Source organism: Diaporthe citri (assembly GCF_014595645.1).
Source record: "Diaporthe citri strain NFHF-8-4 chromosome Unknown scaffold_1, whole genome shotgun sequence".
In the NCBI taxonomy this organism is placed as follows: Eukaryota; Fungi; Ascomycota; class Sordariomycetes; order Diaporthales; family Diaporthaceae; genus Diaporthe; species Diaporthe citri.
This window is the reverse complement of record NW_025064846.1, coordinates 1,457,705-1,477,753: the sequence shown is the minus strand read 5'-3', so window position 1 is coordinate 1,477,753 and position 20,049 is coordinate 1,457,705. Positions and strand designations below refer to the sequence as shown.

Here is a 20,049-nt window from a genome sequence, read left to right as displayed (position 1 = left end):
TTTGGCTTTCCGGACAGAAGATGGAGTCGGGACCCTCTAGTGTGGTGGTGCTTGTTTGAAGAAGAGACGGCGATCCCAGTCCAAATTCCAGCGCCAAGCTGGGAGTCAAAACGCCCAAGTTCGTCCGGGGGGTGGTTGAAAGGCCGGGCACGGGTTGGTCAATTGGGGAGACTTGTCGTGGGCAGCCGACTATCGATCGCCAGAAATCGGATGGTGTTTGCTGGCCAAGGCGAAAGGAAGGCGATGGAGAGTCGAGAGTCGAGGGTTGTCGCGGCAGTTCTGATGCGCGGGAGGTTGGCAAGGAGTAGGAGTAGGCAGGAGAAAGAATTAAAATGGATGGCGTGGGTACGCCAGATTGAGGTGTGGTGTGTGGGTGCAGGGTGGGCGCCCTGGGAAATGGAAACGGAAGTGATTGCAGGTTCCAGGTTCCAGAGGCGGCGGCAGCGGCAGCGGCAGCGGCACCCCAGCAAGAGCAGGAGGAGCAAGAAGCAGGAGCAAGAGCAAGAGCAGGAGAGCACCCCAGCAGCTCCCACACCCGTCCGGGTCTGTCAGGTCCCTCTGGCTGTCTCTGGCTGGCTGTCTTCTGCTAGTAGGAGCGCTTTGTCCACCACATGGGCGCTCAGGACGTTGGAGGATGTACCCTGGTACCCCACCTGAGTACCCACCTGGGTACTTCCCACAAAGATGAGCCGAGAATGCTACCAGAGCTGCAGAGGCTGGGAGCTGTGATTGGCTCCCAGGAGTTGGGGGCACGGAGGCGAGGCAGGTGCACAGTGCGGATCGGCCTGTCGGTCTGCTGGGGTCCTAAATTGAATACTCCGTGCTTTTATTAGGCCTCAGTCTCGCTCACCTCAAACCGGCAGCAGCTCTGGGTGAACCGTGATGTGCGCAGGGCTAGCAGGCAGGTATATGCGCTTCGGGCTCTGATATGGCACGTCGCATGCCATATGACGGTGAATGGTGGGCCAGCTCGTCATTCGGAGGTTTGCTCGACAGCCAACAGGCTCGATACGCCTGCATGGAGCACACAGTATACCACGCCAGCTGGAGCTGTGCCCGCTGGAGACCACATTCTAAGCTGCGGATCTGTCTTTAAAGTACAATGTGCATGTACAGCAGCAGGCACAGATCGAGTTAGCACCTGTCCATTGTCCACACCCCCTCCGGCTCGCGTCACAGGGCACGAGCCTGTCGGCGCTGAGGACGCCCCCGGGAGGCGGGTGGCAGTGGAACAAGAATATCGCATGCGCCGGTGGGACGGCCTTCCTACGCACTGGATGCAACCCCCTTGGGCTCAATAGGATCGTACAGATGGCTTCTTGAGCCTCACAGGGGGCTGACCTCATCCCACCAGCACGGCCCGGCATAGGGGCCTGCGCCTGCCTGTGGCTATTTTCTGCATGTCGAAGGAATATTCTCGATGTTTGACCAGGCTGAAAAACAAGCCGGCAAGGGCGCTGCTACCCTTCCCCAAGGTTGCAGTCCAATGTGCTAGCCTGCATCTCATGCCTCGGTAGCTGCGTTGGGGACCGGACTGGCAGATGGCCAACGTCGAACTAACAGCAACGACACCTGGTGTCGGACCCCTCTGGTCTAGCCACATCCGCACACGCCCGGCAACGTTCATGTTCATGTTCGCGTTGGGCGAGCTTGTGCGAGCCAAGCAGAGGCTACACCACAAGGTCTCGCCGCAATAAAAATAGGCTCCACGCGGGAGACGACAGCTCCTCGAGTGCCACCAACACAGCCCGTGTCACGGCTGTTGCACCTCGTCCCGAGAGGCATCCAGGCGTCCAGGCAGCCAGGAGGCAGGCCGTGGGGGGTTGGAGGGGAAGGGCGAAGGGCGAAGAGGCACGACGCGAGGGCCTCACCTCTTCTGTCAAACTCCCGCCCGGGCCGTCCGTCTGGTCTGGGCGACGGTGGCAACGGCAACGGCAATGACAGCGCCCGAGGCAACAAGGACAAGCAGCGACAGCGCGCATCAAAGCGCGGACCACAGCCTCTCGTGGCCGTGGTGGTAATAACAGCAGGCATCGGGCAGGATGGAGACGGTGTCGGATCCAAGGTGTGGACTGCATCCGTGCCATCGCTCGAGCGGTTCAACCCAACACATGTCGAAGGCCGCATTGCTTCAAGCTTCTGGGCTGCTTCTGCCATTCGTTCGTCATGATGACGGCGCGAAATCTAGGGTCCGGGCAGCCGGGGGCGGGTATGTAAAGTCTAGGGGGATCATGCAGGAAAACATCCTGTCTGTTGAAACTGATCCCATGGTGATGCATATCTCCTTGTGCAACCAGCCTTTTTTGTTCCCTCTGATCGCCGCGGCGCTCGTGCAGCTCCCAATAAACAACAACCAAGGCTCAATCAGCCCGGCCAAGCCCCCCGGCCCCTATCGGGCTGGCGCCCTGTTTTTGTTCAGCCGCCGGCCTGGTCAGGTTGCGTGATATGGAAATGAGAGCGGACACGCGCCAATTTCACCGCCGCCAATCGTGATGTGGACCTACCACTGCAGCACCAGGAAAACTTCCTGTGGTTCAGTGTCGCCCGAGTCCGCAATCCACAATCAACAATCCACAACGGTCGGATTGCCCTGCGCTGGCCTTGTCCTCTGCGCTGGCGCTCGGCCGTCGGCTGGCAATGCCGAATTGGACACAATAGAACCGGACCTCCAAGTACGTGTATGGACCATGCTGGTCCGTCGACTTCAGCAAAGTTCAGGGTGCCAAAGCCCTCGAGATCGATTCCGGCTTGGGCTGCTTGGGCGACCACGACCAACCCGGGATACCTTCGTCCTTTCTTCCCCCCTCCGTCACAGGCAGGCTCGCGGCTGTCTGAGATCCACCGCCCAGCCCATCCACGTGGCCGGCCTGCCCGTCTTCAAGCATAGTGTCTTGCTCCTGCATGGCTAGTTGCAGCTTGCGGCATGCACGAACAGCAGACGGGAGAGGCAGAAAGATGCACCACGACGCCTGATAGATACCGCAAGTTACACTCGTGCGGCGGGCCAATCCGCGAACCCGGCGCAATGCTCTCCTCACGTGGACTCTACAAGTAGTAAATGTCATGTCATCAACCTCCCTGGAGCAGCTACTCTGGAGACCTCCCCCGGAAAAGAAAAACACCAGCCTGCCAGAACAGAAACCCCGGCCACGGCTGCCGGGGTGCTAGCGGACGAAGCTGTCGCTAAGTAGCCCGTACGGTGCCCGTCCCCTCGTCTCCTCTCCCGAGGTGGGGTACTGTACTGTGCTGTACGCAAACAGGTAACAGGAGTCAGGGGAGAGAGCGTACCCCACCCCACCCAATCTTACTGAGATGAGACCAAACGGCTTTAGTCTGCAGGTCGAGAACCACCACCACCGGCCACACCACCCAGGGCCCGGGGTGTTCGCGCGGCGAGCAAGCAACTTCGGTGATGTGTGCCCGTAGCTTCATCCTTAGCCGCCTCAGGTTTGGTTTGATATTGGGGTCTACCTGGGTTGTCCCTTCCCAAGCTTCCTCCCCTCAGGGGTCCAGGTGCGGGTGCGGGTGCTCTCAACGGGCACCCGCCGCGACAACGAGCCAGAGCGTTCGCGTCCTCGTCCCTTCGGAGAGCAAGCAACTCCCCTAGCCTCGAAAGTGATCGATGGTCGCATCGGGGGACAGCTTCCTCACGCCAGCCCCCGATGCGGGCACCTTTGGGAATTGGGCCGCCCAGAGCCAACCTACCGTGGGCCGGCGCGCGGCTGCTAATGGGAACTCCCCCAGCTGGGTATATGCATGTGCCCTCTCGGGCCACGACTCGAGACCGGTTTAGCGAACGGGCGACGCATGGCACCCATAGCTGGTCAGACCGGTATCGAAACCCCGGGAGCAGCGTGCCCAACGCTGCTGCCACCGTCGACGATTGGTCATGGTGGCTCCCCTGATAGGTTCGGATCCTCATGGCTGTCTTTCCGACCTGTTGGTACCGTGTGATGCTCGATCTGGGCCGGTTCTTGTTTGAAAACGCTCACCGAAGTCCGCGTCCCTTTTGTTGAGGATATTTCGAAGCCCGCTCCCACAAATCTTCTTTTGTCTACTCGAATCGGAAACCTTCCGTCAGACCGACGCTCTTCCGTCACTTGTGTCCCCCCCCCCAATCTCCGTGGGGCCTGTCTATTTGGGGGACTCCCATTTGGGAAACCTTTGGGGCTGTTGATAATCTCGCCCACAACGCCGACAAATTTTCTAGAAGAAAGTGGATACACTAACGGGAGAAGTCTCAGCGACGGATACCTCAAGCTTGTTGTGCTAGGGTGTTTGATCCGCAGCAGGGGTCCGATATAAACTGTAATGAGCTCTGGGCGACCAAGCTCTTGGGCCGGACACCAAATCTGCTGCCTCTGCCCCCCTGGCATCAGGTCAGGGTAGAGCACATCGATGGGCACCTGCACTGTGCCATGCCACATGTGATGTTCCATAGCTGGGACATCAATGACTGCTACATGCCGTATCTGATCTCAGTTCTGGCTCTATAGTCTCCCTCTAGCCTCGGGCTTGGACTACTCAGGCGGGGCGAGGTGTTGAACAGCCGAGGCCCTCGACTTCTCAGGGCCCCGAAAGCATCATCCCGGCATCTAGCTAAGGCATCAAATGATTACCCGTCCCGACGCATTGTCGCTCCGTCTCGGATCCTGTTGTTCGGACATCAAGTGGATCCCCATCGTATTCCGTGCGTGTTGCTCGATATCCGCCTCCACGGAACCGGCGATGGATCTGCCGGACAGATCGCACAAGCACACGGTCAAACTCTTTGGCGATACGTTGATTGCAACATGAACGGAGTGTCTAACCGACCACCCCGGTCTCTAATTCAGTTGGCGTCGGGCAGGTCATCGTCTTCGCCTTCAACCTGCACGACCCGTCCATTGACGTTCTGAGCCACCTCATCCTTGATACTGTCCAGGTACGCCCTGTCTTTGCCGACCAGAGTCACCGTATTTCTCTTCTTCTCCCATCGAGGATAAGACCCCACCTTGACGCCCTGCGGCTCGACCTTGGTCGCCAGCTCGGTCAGGTAGGTGGCCACGGCACTCTCGGCCATTGGCGTCGATATAAGCACTCTATGAATGCCCTTGCCCTCAGGGTCAACCAGGCGTGGTAGAATATGCGGCTTCAAGCCATCCAGCAGTCCCTCAACTGAAGCGAGACGGGTTTGTCGTCAGTGGCGGGCCAGATGTACACATACATACAGTGATACGACTTACAAAGACGGGGCACTCCAGGCAGGATGTGAACGTTGCCGTTTACTACTGCAACAGGCACCCATAGGTCTTCCCGCGGGAACAGGAACTGCTTCTCGAGGGGGACGGAGTCCTCTGTAGGCAACTCGACCATTCTGAGCTTCGCCTTCTTGGCAGGACTGTCCTCATCCCAGTTGAAGGCTGGCTGTGATGGGTGGGGCCGAGACAGCTTCTTCATCCTTTGGTACGCCTCCTCGTACAGCTTGATCTTCAGCCCGAAAGCTTTGGCTATGGACTGGTAGGTGATGTCGTCATGCCTATGCTGTATTTAGCAAGCTGGTTCAATAAGGGGTGGTTCTGGAGGAGTCTTACGTCGGCCCAATGCCACCACTTTTGAGGTCGTCTCGTCAGCAGCATTTTCTCATGCGGGTTCCAGGCATTGGGACGTCCAGATAGGCCGGTCCTCTCTCAGAATCACTCCTCACCTGGTAATGACGAAATCATATTTGTCACTCATCCTGCGGACGGCTTCGACGATCTCCGACTCATCGTCCTCTATGACCTCGATCCTCTTGAGTTGCTGTCCAGCAACACTCAGCTAAGCTCGCAGAGCCCGAGACCATAGACAGCACTTACAATGCCCAATTGGAAACAAAAGTTTGCCATATAATTCGAGTTGCTCTTGATATCCAATATTTAGTGTATTTCTCCAAAAGTGCTATCTACACGAGACTTACATCTTTGGTCTGCGCAGAGTACAGCCATCACGCGTTAGCTAGAAGACCACAGACGGCCGAATTGAGCTCGGTAAGGATAGAACGTGCCTTGCCTCCAAGCACCTCATCACCAATTATCAGACATGCTGCAGTGTGGATCGTCCGCGCAAAGTTCTGCTCGGCTGTCGACATGTTCATCTGTGGGCGCACTCCGGTCGAAAGGACGGGAGTCGTACCGGAATGAGCGAATTGAGCGGCAGGTCTGGAGAGATGACGCGCAATCTGCGAGACACGAGAGAACATGAAGAAATCTGTCGATCTAGGCTTGGCTAGCAGTCTCAATTTTCTTCGTTCAAGACTTGTTGTGTGAGAGAGCAAAATTTCGCCCAAAGTCCTCAACCACAGCAACTACAAATGCGTTGTGAGGATGTAGTTGCTGAGGTGATACCGTCATGGAGACTTGTGAAGCTTCGACGTGGTGGGCCCCGGTGTCCGGCACCGCTCTCGGCTCGTCCCTGGGTCCCAAGTGGGCGGGGGGCCCGTAGCGGGGCTGACCTTGCTCTGGGGGGTTCCCATGTCTGAACCACCTAAGCTTGCTGTTCGACCTCAGCCCATAGCGAGTACAGCCTGCACCGACGTACGTACCAAAAGACCGGTATCGATATCGACATCTGCAGACTACCAAGGAAACCACTGTTGCTGCACATACACCAGAAAACATGGTACGCAGCCCTTTTGACCTGCGGGAACACAACTCCAAGGCGCGCGCACCCTGGCTGACCAGCTATGAATTGTCGCTAGAGCTCCGAAGCGAGGCTATACACCTTTTCCCAGGATACAAAGGACCACCTGCGGAAGTTCCGGCTCGGGACTTCGAGGTCCAACGATGCCCAAGCCGTCATTTGTATGTACGTCTCTAGCTGCCGCCGCCACAGTGAGGTGATTTAGTCGCAGCTGGCGGTGCCAGGCCAAGAGGCGGAAGCTGACGTTACTCCCCGGCGCAGACATGATCGATAAAGCGACCAAGGAGATCAAGCAAGACGATGACAAGACCGTATATAAGAGCCTCGAAGAGATTGGGGAGGACCTGCCGGACCACTCGCCCAGATTCGTGCTCCTGAGCTACCCCATGACCTTGGTACGAACCCCCCTTTCATGATATCCAGCTGGGTGGATAGGATGTGATCTGACTTAATCTTCCACGCCAGCCCTCTGGACGGCAATCGGTCCCCTACGTGCTGCTGTTCTACCTCCCCGTCACCTGCAACAGCGAGCTCCGCATGCTCTACGCCGGCGCAAAGGAGCTGTTCCGGAACACGGCTGAGGTCAACAAGGTGATAGACCTCAGCTCAGTCGACGATTTGGAGGAGGTCCCCGAGAAGCTCGGTGCCGCTTAAGTCGCGATGGGTTTTGATGGGATACTCTGAAACAGACAGGAAGGCAGACCGCCTGAAGCCTGTCATGCTGGAAGCAGGGAATGGTGGCACGAGAAACACGCCAGCGATTTCGCCATGGACCCTTATCGCTGGACAGCACTTGCGCGTGGCGCAGAGGATTGGGGTATCACGCGGTTATTTCTTGGTCCGAGGTCTACTCCTCAAGGGAAGAGGCTCTCGGAGTCTAGTGCTATCTGGGAGGCCACCCCTCTCACCACCTTCTTGATCGCCTTGCAGGCCGGGCTGTCGGGAAAAGAGTCGAAGTAGCTCTCTCCGTAGTCACCAGCCATGCCAATGCGAGGGTCCAGGGGCACGGCGCCGAGATATGTAATGCCGATCTCTTCTGAAAGTGCCTTGCCGCCGCCCGACGTCGCCTCGAACACCTGACTCTCCTTTGTGCATTTGGGGCAGACGAAGCCTGCCATGTTGTCGACCAGGCCCAGTATCTTGATGCCCGCCTTCTGGCAAAAGTCGATCTCCTTGCGCACGTCCAGCAGTGACACCTCGTTCGGGGTCGTGACGATGATGGCGCCGTCGATGCCGCTCTCTTTCAGGTAGGAGTTCACGCTCAGGTGCTCGTCGCTCGTGCCCGGTGGCGTGTCTACCAGCAGCAGGTCTAGCTCGCCCCAATCGACGTCTTTCAGGAACTGCTTGATCAGACCGTTCTTCTTGGGCCCACGCCATATTATTGCATCGTCCTTGTTTGGCAACATGAACTGTATGCTCATGACCCCGAGGTTGTCCATGACCCACACGGGCGACCAGCCCGAGTTGCTGATGTGTATTGTCTCGTTCTCGGCTCCCATCATCTTCGGTATGGACGGCCCGCAGATATCCGTGTCCATGATGCCGATGGTGCTGTCGGGGTTCAGGGCGAACGCGTGCGCGAGTAAAGTTGTGAATGTCGATTCTGGAAACGCTTCAGGTCAGCCAAATGCCAGTGGGCCGGGAGTACAAACTGCACTGCACTGGGCGGGACAGGACGCACTGCCAACCCCTCCTTTGCCGCTCAGGACCAGCACCCGATGCTTCACCCCGGCCAGGCGTTGTGATATCACGGGTATGTCGGGGTCAGGCCCCTTGGGCGCGGAGGCGCATATCTTCTGGTTGGGGCAGCCGGCGCATGAGTCTGCGGTGCCTGCTGTGTCGGACTCGGGGCCGGGGCAGTGTTCTGGCTCGGGGGCGACTAATGACGGCTTTGTTTTGGCATGATTCTTGAGGACGTCCTGGACGGCTTCTGGCTCTTCTAGGGAGGGCGCCATGGTGGTTTGAGTACGATGGCGATACGTAGGCGAGGGATCCTTAGGGTAATGCGGGACGTTGGAATTACCTAGGCATTTAGGCATTTCGTCCAGCGGCGGATTTCGACTCAATCCAGCCCGTTGATTGATAATGCGGCGGCTGCCGAGATCGGTCCCATTTAAGCCGGGGTTCGGTGACGGTCGGTCTCGGCCCCCTAAGCTAGTCCAGACATTTCCTACATTTTAACAACGAATACAGCAACCCTACTGCAAGCACTTCCAGCCTGGTAGACCGGTAAATACTAGGAAGTAGCCACTGAAGTACCAATGTCACAATGTGTTGTAATATATTACGGAGATTCGCACTTGCAAAAACGGAGTGTTTACTGCTACGTCACTCACGCCATAGCTGCAGCAAAATAAAGCGCATCACCCAGGCCTCAGCCACACTCATACCCAACACCCATGCACCAAATACCTACATACCCAAGACCTACACACCCAAGACCTATACGCCCGATTCACATGGCTCGTTTATACCCGTTAGGTGTGTGAATTGGGTGTGGGTATTGATTGGGTGTGGCTTAGTCAGCCGCTTGCACCACATCTACAACCCCTTCTCACACTGCTCCTCCGCATCATTGCGATTTCTACGATGTAACTTCCGGTAGACGCGAAAGTAGAAGACGATGAAGGTGATGAGACTGAGGCCAGCAGATAAGGCGAACCATACCCAGATGTATCCCGAAACAACTGGCTGGCCGGACTGACCTGCCGCACCCGAGTCGCCGCTGCCGCCACTGTTACTCTTCGTTAGAGGGTGATAGCGCCAGTCCCGCCAGTCATTGCTCCACCCGAAGATGGGCATAGCGAAGATGGTTGCCACGGCCGTCGTCGGGAGATAGACGGCGGCCATGAGGGCAAAGGCGGTGCCGTAGGCTGTGTCCTGGCGCGCCAGCTCGCTGCGGATGACGTCTGTCGAGAAGGAGATGCCCTCGACGCCGATTCGGCACTCGGCGGCCAGCCCGTCGAGCCGCGACAGGATGTCCTGGAACCGCTCATCGAACAAGTTCGTCACCTCCATTGCTTGGTTATTGTTGTGCATGTTTGGAACCATTGCTGGCTGACCTGCTTGACTGGGTGGTGTCTGGCTGCCAACTGTTGGACCGGGCCATGTCTGGCTGCCAACTGCTTGACTGAGTGGTGTCTGGCTGCCGACTGTCGGACTGGGCGATGTCTGGCTGCCGACTGCTGGACTGTGCGATGTCTGACTGCCTGCGTCGTCATTGTACTGATCCCGGAGGGTCTTTACTCCCGACAGACAAGCTTTGGAAAGCTGCGATATCGTCGTGCTGATTTCCGTCTCGGCTCTTATGCTCTTCTCTCTTTCTAACCGCACTCTGTCGATCATATTCCAGTTGAACTGGTTGGTGCCTCTGCTGTTGTCGAGCTTTTTCTTGAGCTTCTCGTACTCGGCGGATCGCTCCCTGACCATTGCCTCCACGCGTTGCAAGTGCAGCTCGGCACACACGCCGAGCATCATGAGAGGGTGCTTGGCGCCCTCTTCCCACCCCTTCACCAATTTCGTAACTTGTTTGATCTGCTCATCGGAGCAGCCGACCATGACGGCGTACGTGAAACCTCGACTCTCGATGTGTGTTGCCGCTAATGCAAAGCCGTACTTGCGTCCATCCCCAGGGTTAGTCGCAGCGGTTTGCATCCACATTGTCTCCTCTCGACTGGAAATATCACAAGTCCTCTGGACCGATATGACGGACAGGAGCCGCCTGGACACCGCTTTGTAGAAGTGTCCGGGGAGGTAGAATGCTTCGGCGACCTTTTCCCAGCACGCCAGCGTGATGGGCAGGTCCGTGAATCCAGAGGCATCTTCCCCGGTCGTCAACTGGACGGCTGTAGCACGTGGTATGAACAGGATGCAGAACCCATTACGCAGTGGCGTCTGCTCAGAACCGGTAGTGAAATCTGCAGACGAGATCCAATTGTGCAAATCTGTTTTTGCCGTCAAAGGGGCGTATTTGAGTTTTGCGACAGTCACGGCAGTTCCCACTGCATCATGACTCTGGAGAGCTTGACAGTGCGGTGATCTGGGGTCTGGCTCAGGCGACTTGGGCGAGTTAGGATCGTCATCTTGGCAGACAAATCTGCTCACCGGGTTAGGATGAATGAAGGGATCAGAGTTTGGAACCCAATCCATGGTTTAGCGACCCGTTTTCGCACTCAGGCGGCTCAATACATCGAATTTTGGCGTCTTGACTTCTCAGTAGGTATGTAGGTAAGTACAGGTATAACGTGCTCGAGTTTGAAGAGATGTCACTACATAGACACGTAGCTGACGCGTATGTAGGCACACATGTAGACTATTTGTATTCTTTGAGTTCCTCTACTAAGTTGGTACAACAATGATTGTCTTAGTGGGACAAGAGTAGGCACATATATACGTATCTCAAATCAACGAGCTAGTTTCAACAGCCTCATCGAGAATCTTCAGCGATCCTATAGATGAGTGAGCGGTGAGCAATGCGCAGCCTCAGATACTATCAGCTTGGAAGTCGTAGCAAAGCAGCCTCCGCCGATAAATCGCATTGCGGTTGTCGCACCGCACCGCGCTATTTCATCCTGGCCATCAAGCCATCGGAGCTGGGTGCGTCTCCATCTCCGCTGCCAATCAGATAATCCCTATTTCTCGTGATGGCGTTCCGGCAGCCGAGGGAGCAAGCTTTTGATTTGTCTTAAGAGCGCCTCCTGGAAGCCGGCTGCTTACTGGGGGCGCCTATCGCCGTAGCTGGGCGAGAAAGGAAGGCCGCACATGATGAGTACCTCGGTTGGGAGGGAGCGCGGGAAAGGGCAGGAGAACAGAAATTCGTACAGAAAGAAACGGATGGTGTACACGACTAGTGCACTTATACTGAACACACCCAGACCTAACACACCCAGACCTAACACACCCAGACCTAACACACCCATGCTTGACAAGCCCACAACCAACACACCAACACCCAACACACCTACACCTACACCTAATACACTTACGACTAGCATATTTACACGTATTTTTTTTTACACTTCATTATAAATTATGTACTGTGACGGTACGGTGATTATAAACTGCTAGGTATATTTCCAAGAGATTAAAAATTACTAGTCTTTTACCTAAGTGGTTTATTATGCCAGCAGTTAATAAATCGTTTCATATGTTAAATTTATATACTTTATATATATATTTAATTTATGTTTAATACTTTTAAATTTATATAAATATTAAAAGTTAAGTTTATAAACTAATATTTCATATGTAAATAAGGTATAAGTACATGAATTGGGTGTGGGTTTAGGAATGAGGCGTGGGTATTTAAGTTATGCTCTGATTAGCTGCGGGAATATTATTTAAGAGGTATCTGTATACCATCTGTTTTCTACTGTGCAAATGTCTGTTCTCTCGGACAAAAGGCCCTAGTGTCTCGCAATTCAGTTCGTCCAACAGTAGCAGAGACATCACGTAGCACACGAGCTGAGCCAAGTCACGTGTGCTAGGCCATGTCGTCGATGCCTGAGTTACGCCACATAAGCGACCTCTATTCTAGACTCAGCTCTGTATCCCGTCTGCGCGACATGTAACGAGTCCTTCTCTTTTATCCCGAACTCACGGGAAGTTGGCTAAGGACCCCTTTCCAGAGTTCACCGCGCCTCACTCGGCACTACTTGAGTAACGCGGTCTAGTTCTCCTTTCCAACGTTATTAGGTGCGACGACCGTCGAAAGGCCCAAACGACAAGCAAAGGCGGCTGGTTTATCCATCATCTCGGTCTCAAATGCCTTCCTCCAATGCTATGGCCACGGTCATATCGAGGCGGTATATCGAAGTTAGGAAGCTGCAGAGATATCTCGATCTCACCTGGGGGCAGGGCACCTATTCTGTGACAGTGGGTCTTGGATTTTATTTTTTTGGTCTTTAAAATTGCCAGACGACGACATGACGGCTTAGTAGCTTTATGGTCTCTGGCGCGTACGAAATCTCAATTGCACATGGACACTCGGCTGATCACGGGGCTCAAATACGGCCCACACACAGATCCGGAACGACGAATACTCCATCAAAGGACCAAAACCTCTTACTCCAGTACGATCTCACGCCATAGAAAATTCCGAGCGATAATTTACCGCTGACTGTGGTACCAGGCCCAGCAAGAAGAGATTCACGACCTGACGCATGCGTTGCGCAACTTGGAGTCCAAGGCTAAGGCTTCCGAGGGGCCGCGAACCCTCCCGCAAGAGCAAGACATCCCACATGGGCAGCACGCCGCTGGCAAGCCTGAGCACCAAGGCCCAACGGCAGCAGATAGCGGGGGACAAAAGTTGTCGTCTGCGGCTGGAACCGCAGCAGGGGGGCAGGAGGACGAAGACCAGGGGCCTCCAAAGCTAAGAAGGGCCGGAACGGTGCAAAGTATCAAGAATGCGTGCAAAAAGATATGGACATGGAAAGGTCAAAGTCCCGTAAAGTAGAAAAGGCGAACGTGTTCTTGACATACGCGTTAGTCTGCACACAGCAGGCCTCTCGAAAGCGGTGACTTGTGGCTGCACGCGTGGTCAATCGTATGTAATGTGCGCTTTGGCAGCTTGTCACTGGATAGCATAGAACCCGCGTAGTGTTGAATAGTAGTACCATGGAGGTGGCCATAGCTAGGGTGGCTGCTCTGTCGACAGCCTGGTATGATGAGACTGGCAGAATGATATACACACTGGTCTGTTGAGCTCTAATACGACGTTATGTAGCCAGAATTCAAGAAAAGAGTCTCTACCTGTGTTTCAAGGGCCAGAAGCTGCCGGTTTGTCTGCTTGCCCTGTCCCCTGCGACTTGTCCTTCGCCAGACGGAAAGGCCATCCAAGCAGGCTCATTCTGCCGGCAGAGCGTCTGAATTTCTGAGAGAAGGTACCAGATGAGGGGCCAATGATCATCCTGTCCGCAGGCTTAAGATGAGCGGCGGCGGCTTCTTGGACAGGTTCTGACGCGGCGGCGGCATCTATCGTGGAGGCTGGTGCCAATAACGTCGGCCCACCAACGGCTGTAGGTTGAGATAAAGGCAGCAGACGAAGGGGAACAGATGACAGTCCCATCATACCTTCCCGATAATACGAAACGTCTTCGGTGCAACGAGAATACATATCTCGCAACATTTGCGACAATTCTGCCGCGGAAATTCTGTCATTCACATCGACAACAATCATGTGATGTTCGATCATCGTCAAAAAGTCCCTTGTGTAAAGACTGCAGCAAGGATTGTCCAGGAGATTCATGATCCAGGCTTTGACACTGCGCTTGACAACAGCTGTGCGTCTACCGTCCTCAGGTACGATCCGGAAGAAGGTATCTTCGAAGAAGTGGCTCAAATCCGAGGACTCCTCCAGTCGAGACTGGGAGAAATCATCATGCATAACTTTGTACCCTCTGAGAAGCCATGTGAGCATCTCCAAGAAGAGACAGCCCAAAGACCAGATATCAATCTTTCGCGAGAGCTTCATTCCCATGTCGAACTCTGGGGCCCGGTAGGTGGCGGACCTGGCCACTGCTTCTGACGTTACATTGGATCGTGAATTCCGTCGATGGTAATGAGCCAGCCCAAAGTCAGACAGTACGAGTCGTCCAATGCCGTTGGCTGTCTCAGTAGAAGCCTCGTCGAACCAGAGGATGTTGGATGGCTTGATATCGCCATGCCGTCCATACATGCGGGCTGAGTCCGGTGCGAATGGGCTCGCCTCGCTGGCTATACTTGCGTTTGTTGGGCTACCTGGGCTGGGGTCCTCATTGCCTCCGTGGATCTGACAGAGAGCGTTTGCCAGTCCAGATGATTGCTCTGCCATCCATAGTATCATCTGTGTTCTGTCAGGAAACACTTCATTCCGTCTGTAGAAGGCGTCCAGATCTCCGGAGGCCCAGGGGAAGATCAGATAGCGGCGAGAGGAGAAGTCGTCATGCTCACTCCGGATTTCATACGAGGCTAGGAGCGGGATGATGTGGCCGAAACTAAAATCTCTTAATCGCCTGAGAATGCGGACCTCAGCATCGTAGTAGTCGTGGTGACGCTCTTTTCGAATCTCCTTCACAGCAAACATGGAGTCTTGAGTATTCATCTTCCGAGCAGGTCAGCATCTGAAGCCCAGGCCCTTTAACAGCGACACATCGGAAAACGCCTACCCCAAGATTCCCAAAGTCATGATGATCCGGGTGGATTCTAACTCTGTATACCGTGCCGAAAGCGCCTTCGGCTTGTTCATGGCTCTCCACAAACGGAAGGACGTGACTCGGACATAACCTGTATTCTGGATCCTGAGCAGTGAATGCAGGCGCCAGCACACGCCACTGATAAGTTTTAAACTGATCGATGTCTCTCCTTCGCCACGTTCTGGTGACTGTCATCCAGGCCTCGTCCTCCAAGAGTGGCGTCGGTAGGGCCTCCCCGTTTCTCATTCCAGTATCTGGCATAGGGAGGCACGTGTCATCGAGGTCACAACGCATGAAGTCCGGTATGCGGTGTACCATGTCAACCAACACCAATATGGCGAATATCTTGCGATACGAGCCACATATCTTCTCCGCATATTCACATAACTGGACGTCTGCTTGCGACCCCTGCAGCGCTGAGCGGACGACTTCGGGTGTGATCACTTCTTTGAGAGCTCCAGCTGGGAGGAAATCCTTTCCGGAAGCGTTGATGCACTGTGCACGGTAGAGCTCTTCCATCAAACGCTCGACAGACCAGTTATTGGAGGCCATTACGGCCTTGAATGCACAACCACCTCGAGATATCAGATGCCTGAAGGACCTTTTCGTGATGTGTCTACCTCGATTTCGAAGTTAACAGTAAGATAATCGAGGGATTGGTAGGGGTGAGACTCTAAAGGGATATAAAGTGACAGATGAATGGTAACCAGTCATGGGGTAACTTTGGCGAGGTGAGGTTACTGTTGTGGCTGCTGGCGGCCTTTTCCTGCGCCTGCATGCAGCAGGCAGTTGTGCAATGATTGGCTGGTTAGGCGACATAACACAGCTCACCAACTTTTGGTCAGCACTACTAACTACCTAGGTATCGAGGGCGCTCTGTATATCGTACCTGGGGAGTAATCTGTAGGTGTTTTTTAAACACAGGTGTAGTGTAGTCTACCCAGGGACTTAGGTACATGTAATCCCTGGCCAGGGGTGGGTCGTAGCCAGCATGGGCGGTTACGTTTGTGCCTGGCCCATGCGCCGGCCCTGTAACTGCAATTGCAGGGATCCACCACATTGAAGCTAGCGAGCTGATGGTGGTCCCATGGTGGTCCCTGGATTTTTGGGAAGGCATGATGCGGCGCGTCACGACGTGCTTTCCTTGATAACACAGTCCAGACCGCGATTGACGCCTGGCAAACAAGCCAACCCGTCCAAGGTTCTGTCTGGGTCATCCTCGAGCGCTGGACGGGGTCTCGAGTTGTCGAGCCTCATAAAAGCTCAGTGTACAATGCGCTGCATTGTAAATCTGTGTTGAGCTGGGCGACACCTTCATTTCTCCCATCTATGGACCATACGGAATTCACAGTCTCCACGGCCACTGTTTGACGGCAGACAAGAGCCTTCAACTCTTGGGAGTTCAGTCTCCCTTCCCAACCGCCATTATCTCCTCGCCACCGCGGCCTTAGAACAGTCTTGTCCAAACGCGCTCAGCATCTCACCTCCTTTCCCTAACATTCCTTCCGACGTCCTCCCCGCCATGATGATGGTACCCACGGCGAAGAGGAAGATGCAGAGCTTCATCCAGAAACATGAGGGTTCCCCGATCATCAACCCTCATGCGCCTGGTAGTCCGCCACTTCAGGCACTCACCCAGACAGCGGCTCGTGCCCCATCGCCGATGATTCCCCTCCTAGATCATCAGGCGGCCGCCGAGGCCGTCAACTTCTCAACGCAGGTTTCCAAACCATCCGGGTTCCAGGCACAGCTACCTCTTGGGTCACCACGTGCCGATGAGTTGATCGAGCGGCAACGAGACGATGGCCTAGGGGCAACTCGCGGCTGGGAATCAGTGTCGGAGGGGCCGCACGAGAAAGGCGGGCTGCGAGAGCAATGGGATGAACAGTCCAACATCAACTCCTTGTTCTCCGAGAGTGAACCTGCCCGGCCAGCCTCAGCGCAGTACTCCAATCGCCATGGCGACTATGGTGACGATTCCCGTTCTGACATCATCGACAACCGTCAACCTCCACGACGAGGTCGGAACGCCCACCGAAGTGCTGAGAGTGCCCCGGTTTTTGAGTACCAGAATGGCCAATTGGTGGTTCCTTCGCTCCAAGGCAAAGTATTCAACTCCAGTATGATAACTCATGCACCGGACAACCCCAGAGCAGACGCTCCAAGATTTCGGCAGCACCCCTTTGGCAGCACGTCAGACGATTCGAGTCCTCGGCCACAGAGAGACCCTCGATTCTTGCGATCACAATTTCCCATTTCCGGAACGGAGACCAAGAAGACACGTCGTTTTGAACAGTCACCTCTCCCCAAGGAAACGTCCCGGCGCATTTCTCCCGAAAAGCACAGCAGCGCGGCTCTCAAACCTAATGCGTATTTCCAGCCTGCCAAAGAGCTTGCTCAGGGTGCTCAGCGCTCCACGGGCTTTCAGAATGTCGGGAACCCGGCTCTGGACTGGGACACGGATGATAGCGACTTCCATTCCCAAGGAGACGAATTTCCAGATCAGGAACAAGAGCATACCCCAAAGGCAGCTCGGCAACGCGCTGTTCCTGATGATGCGACAATGGTTCTCAACCCTGCGAAGCCCGCGAAGCCTGCGGTGGCACAGAAACTTCAGAAAACTGTCACAATACAAGATGACGCCTTGCTAGGAAGCCCTATCCGTCAGGCGCTCCTTGGCCCAAAGCTTTCCCCTCCCAAGAAACGACTCCGCAACATCGATTACGACGAGGAAGCTTTGCGCAAAATGAACTTCGCTGAATTACAGAACGAGCCCTTCGATCATGATCCCACCAGACAGGTAATAATGTCACCAGCCAAACCTCCGGCCGACAACCTTGATGACCGCCTCGAGTTCTACAGGAACAAGGATGAGGATACCCAGATTCAACTCTTCACCCAGATGTCCGTGCGCGAGTGGGATGACAGCGGCGACTGGTTTTTGGAACGATTCGGCAACATTGTAACGAGGATGAAGGAGGCGCGCCAGGCTAAACGCAAGATCGTCGAGCAGTACGAGACACAGATCTCGGAGCGCGAGGAAGAAGTGCGGCGTAAGAAGGAGAACATAGACCGCAAGCTGTCCAAGCTGAAGCATGACAGCAGTGCGATGTTGAAGGGCAGTCAGTCCAGCGACTAGGGAGCAGGGCAAAGCTCTCTTAGACACCACGCGTTTTTGCTTTGCAGTGGCTCAAAAGTGCTAGGCTGTAACGGAATTCGACTGGGCCGTTGTCGGGCATGATTAGCGAAGAGTTGTATGCGCAAGACATAATACAGCAATGTGTGGACAACGCCAGGGGACATGGCAGGTTGTTGGAGCTTAGCCACAAGATGAGAGGCAAAAACTACATAATTAGACGAGGAGAATAGTTCTGGTAGCACCGAATGATACCATTTTGCTTGCTGGTACATTAAATACGTATGGTTCGGCATCTTTCCTTTGCCTCCATAGATACTGTATCAAAACTTGGGAATATTTTGCGCTCTTCTCGCAGCCTCAGAAGGCTGCACCACCGCATCCTATATCAATGACACTGGCCAGAACGCTGAAATAGGATGACTATCTGGACTTGTCCTCGAGAACTATCTCATTGAGGTATTCGCACGCAGATTAAATAGTGAAGCTGTCCACGACACTCCTATCCTTGCCTACAGTCAGCTGCAGCTGACAGCCCTTGCGGTCCGCGAATATCCCTTTCCTAACCGCGTCCGAGAATAGCTCGTATGCCGGGTAATAGGCGTCCACGAACTTGACCACCTGCTCGTCCGTCATGCCGGACCCCTTCTCCTGCCTCAGCTGCCGCTCCTGCTGCAGCCTCCAGTCGTAGACATACTGCGTGTCCTCGGCGTCGATGTGGATGAACGCGTCGAACAGGTCGGTCACGACGTCGTACTCTTTCAGCTGTTGGTTGACGAAGAAGAGGTCCTCGAGCTTGTGGCTGTGCAGCGTCCGGCTCGGGGCCCTCCACTTGGCCTCGACGACGTCGCGGCCGACGCTTCTGAAGCCGACGCACCAGCCCTCGAGCAGCACGACCTGCACGGGGGGCTGGCCGGGCTGGTTGACTGGGATCCAGCCCGACTGGGGCACGCGGTCGCCCAGCCCGTTGAAGGCGGACTTGTCGTACTGTGGGATGAGGGTGGGCCGGGAGGCGACGAGCGAGGTGAAGACGTCGCGCATGAGGGCCGTGTCGTGGGTGCCCGGCTCGCCCCTCACCTGCACCAGGGCGTTGTCCGGGTGGGCGGAGGCCAGGGCCAGCTGGTCCTGATGGCGGAGGTAGAAGTCGTCTATGCTGACGACGATGGTCTGCAGGAGCTCCCGCTGCTGGAGGGTCTCGGCGAGGGCCTTGACGAGGGTCGTCTTGCCCACGCCCTGGACGCCGTTCAGGCCTATCACGAAGGGCCTGCCCGCGCCGCCGGAGGCGGATTGTTGCGCCTGGTGGGCCTTTAGGCGCTCAAGGACTACCGGGCAGTCAGCACTCTGCGGCTCTAAGGGGGGAAGCCTCCAGGGAGAAAGGACTGGCACATACTGAATGGGATACATTTTGGGGACTTGTCGTCGACCACCCGCGACTGGAGTGGCACATCTGGAGTACTCGCCATGGTGTGGATATTCGAGGGGAGTGGGGCAGTTGAAGCCTATGATCACTCAACAAGCGTGCCAAGTGGTGTCTCCTTGCTTCGTACGAGTGGGCCAGAGGTTGTTTTTTGGGCCTTCTTTTGAAAATATCGCAGGCTATCTTGTCGCTGGTGATGATTGAGGGCAAGCGGCAGTCAACAAGGGGTCTCCACATCAGTAGCGGTTCCCAAGGTCTCGAGAGCCTCGCCTGTCTTGTCTCTTCCGGCACCGGAAGGTGATTCAACTGAATTGGCACAGCCATGTGCCGCCCACCCGTCATAGCCTAGGGCCAGGGCCTCACAAGAGAGTACGTCCTCATTGCTCATACAGGTAGCCCTCTTATATCCAAACCATCACCATCGTGAGGCTCTCCAAAGTCAAAATGTTGGAGTGCAAGTACAGTAGTCTAGTCTGTCCGCGTTTTGCCTGTCAGAAGCAGATGCCAGCCCCGGCCCCGGCCCCAGGTGACCTCATTACCCCGGAGACGGCACAGTGAGCATGTACAGTGCGTGCATGACCTGACAAGTAGGCTACTGGCGACCAAAGCATGTGAAAAGGGCGACATGACGAAGGCGGGCGATCGCCCAGAACGGTTTGGGCCGG

The 20,049-nt window shown here is 55.4% G+C and overlaps 6 protein-coding genes across 6 annotated transcripts; 2 read left to right on the top strand and 4 right to left on the bottom strand.

Annotated features, from left to right (window-relative positions):
• Positions 1 to 4,831: 4,831 nt before the first annotated feature.
• Positions 4,832 to 6,109, bottom strand: INS49_000397 (uncharacterized protein; the record flags this gene model as incomplete). Its single annotated transcript, XM_043161235.1, has 7 exons — positions 4,832 to 5,157; positions 5,226 to 5,518; positions 5,574 to 5,591; positions 5,687 to 5,781; positions 5,838 to 5,882; positions 5,939 to 5,947; positions 5,993 to 6,109. The coding sequence occupies 7 exons, from the start codon at positions 6,107 to 6,109 to the stop codon at positions 4,832 to 4,834; spliced, it is 903 nt and encodes a 300-aa protein (XP_043029741.1).
• A 527-nt stretch (positions 6,110 to 6,636) lies between these two features.
• Positions 6,637 to 7,314, top strand: INS49_000396 (uncharacterized protein; the record flags this gene model as incomplete). Its single annotated transcript, XM_043161234.1, has 4 exons — positions 6,637 to 6,639; positions 6,719 to 6,821; positions 6,922 to 7,055; positions 7,126 to 7,314. The coding sequence occupies 4 exons, from the start codon at positions 6,637 to 6,639 to the stop codon at positions 7,312 to 7,314; spliced, it is 429 nt and encodes a 142-aa protein (XP_043029740.1).
• Positions 7,315 to 7,514: 200 nt separating this feature from the next.
• On the bottom strand, positions 7,515 to 10,809 carry INS49_000395 (uncharacterized protein; the record flags this gene model as incomplete). The annotated part of the gene is made up of 4 exons (XM_043161233.1): positions 7,515 to 8,263; positions 8,342 to 8,599; positions 9,366 to 9,672; positions 9,994 to 10,809. The coding sequence occupies 4 exons, from the start codon at positions 10,807 to 10,809 to the stop codon at positions 7,515 to 7,517; spliced, it is 2,130 nt and encodes a 709-aa protein (XP_043029739.1).
• A 2,608-nt stretch (positions 10,810 to 13,417) lies between these two features.
• On the bottom strand, positions 13,418 to 15,383 carry INS49_000394 (uncharacterized protein; the record flags this gene model as incomplete). Its single annotated transcript, XM_043161232.1, has 2 exons — positions 13,418 to 14,740; positions 14,805 to 15,383. The coding sequence occupies 2 exons, from the start codon at positions 15,381 to 15,383 to the stop codon at positions 13,418 to 13,420; spliced, it is 1,902 nt and encodes a 633-aa protein (XP_043029738.1).
• A 970-nt stretch (positions 15,384 to 16,353) lies between these two features.
• INS49_000393 (uncharacterized protein) lies at positions 16,354 to 17,970 on the top strand (the record flags this gene model as incomplete). Its single annotated transcript, XM_043161231.1, has 1 exon — positions 16,354 to 17,970. One exon carries the CDS (start codon positions 16,354 to 16,356, stop codon positions 17,968 to 17,970), a length of 1,617 nt encoding a protein of 538 aa, XP_043029737.1.
• A 471-nt stretch (positions 17,971 to 18,441) lies between these two features.
• Positions 18,442 to 19,430, bottom strand: INS49_000392 (uncharacterized protein; the record flags this gene model as incomplete). Its single annotated transcript, XM_043161230.1, has 2 exons — positions 18,442 to 19,289; positions 19,358 to 19,430. 2 exons carry the CDS (start codon positions 19,428 to 19,430, stop codon positions 18,442 to 18,444), a joined length of 921 nt encoding a protein of 306 aa, XP_043029736.1.
• Positions 19,431 to 20,049: the final 619 nt, after the last annotated feature.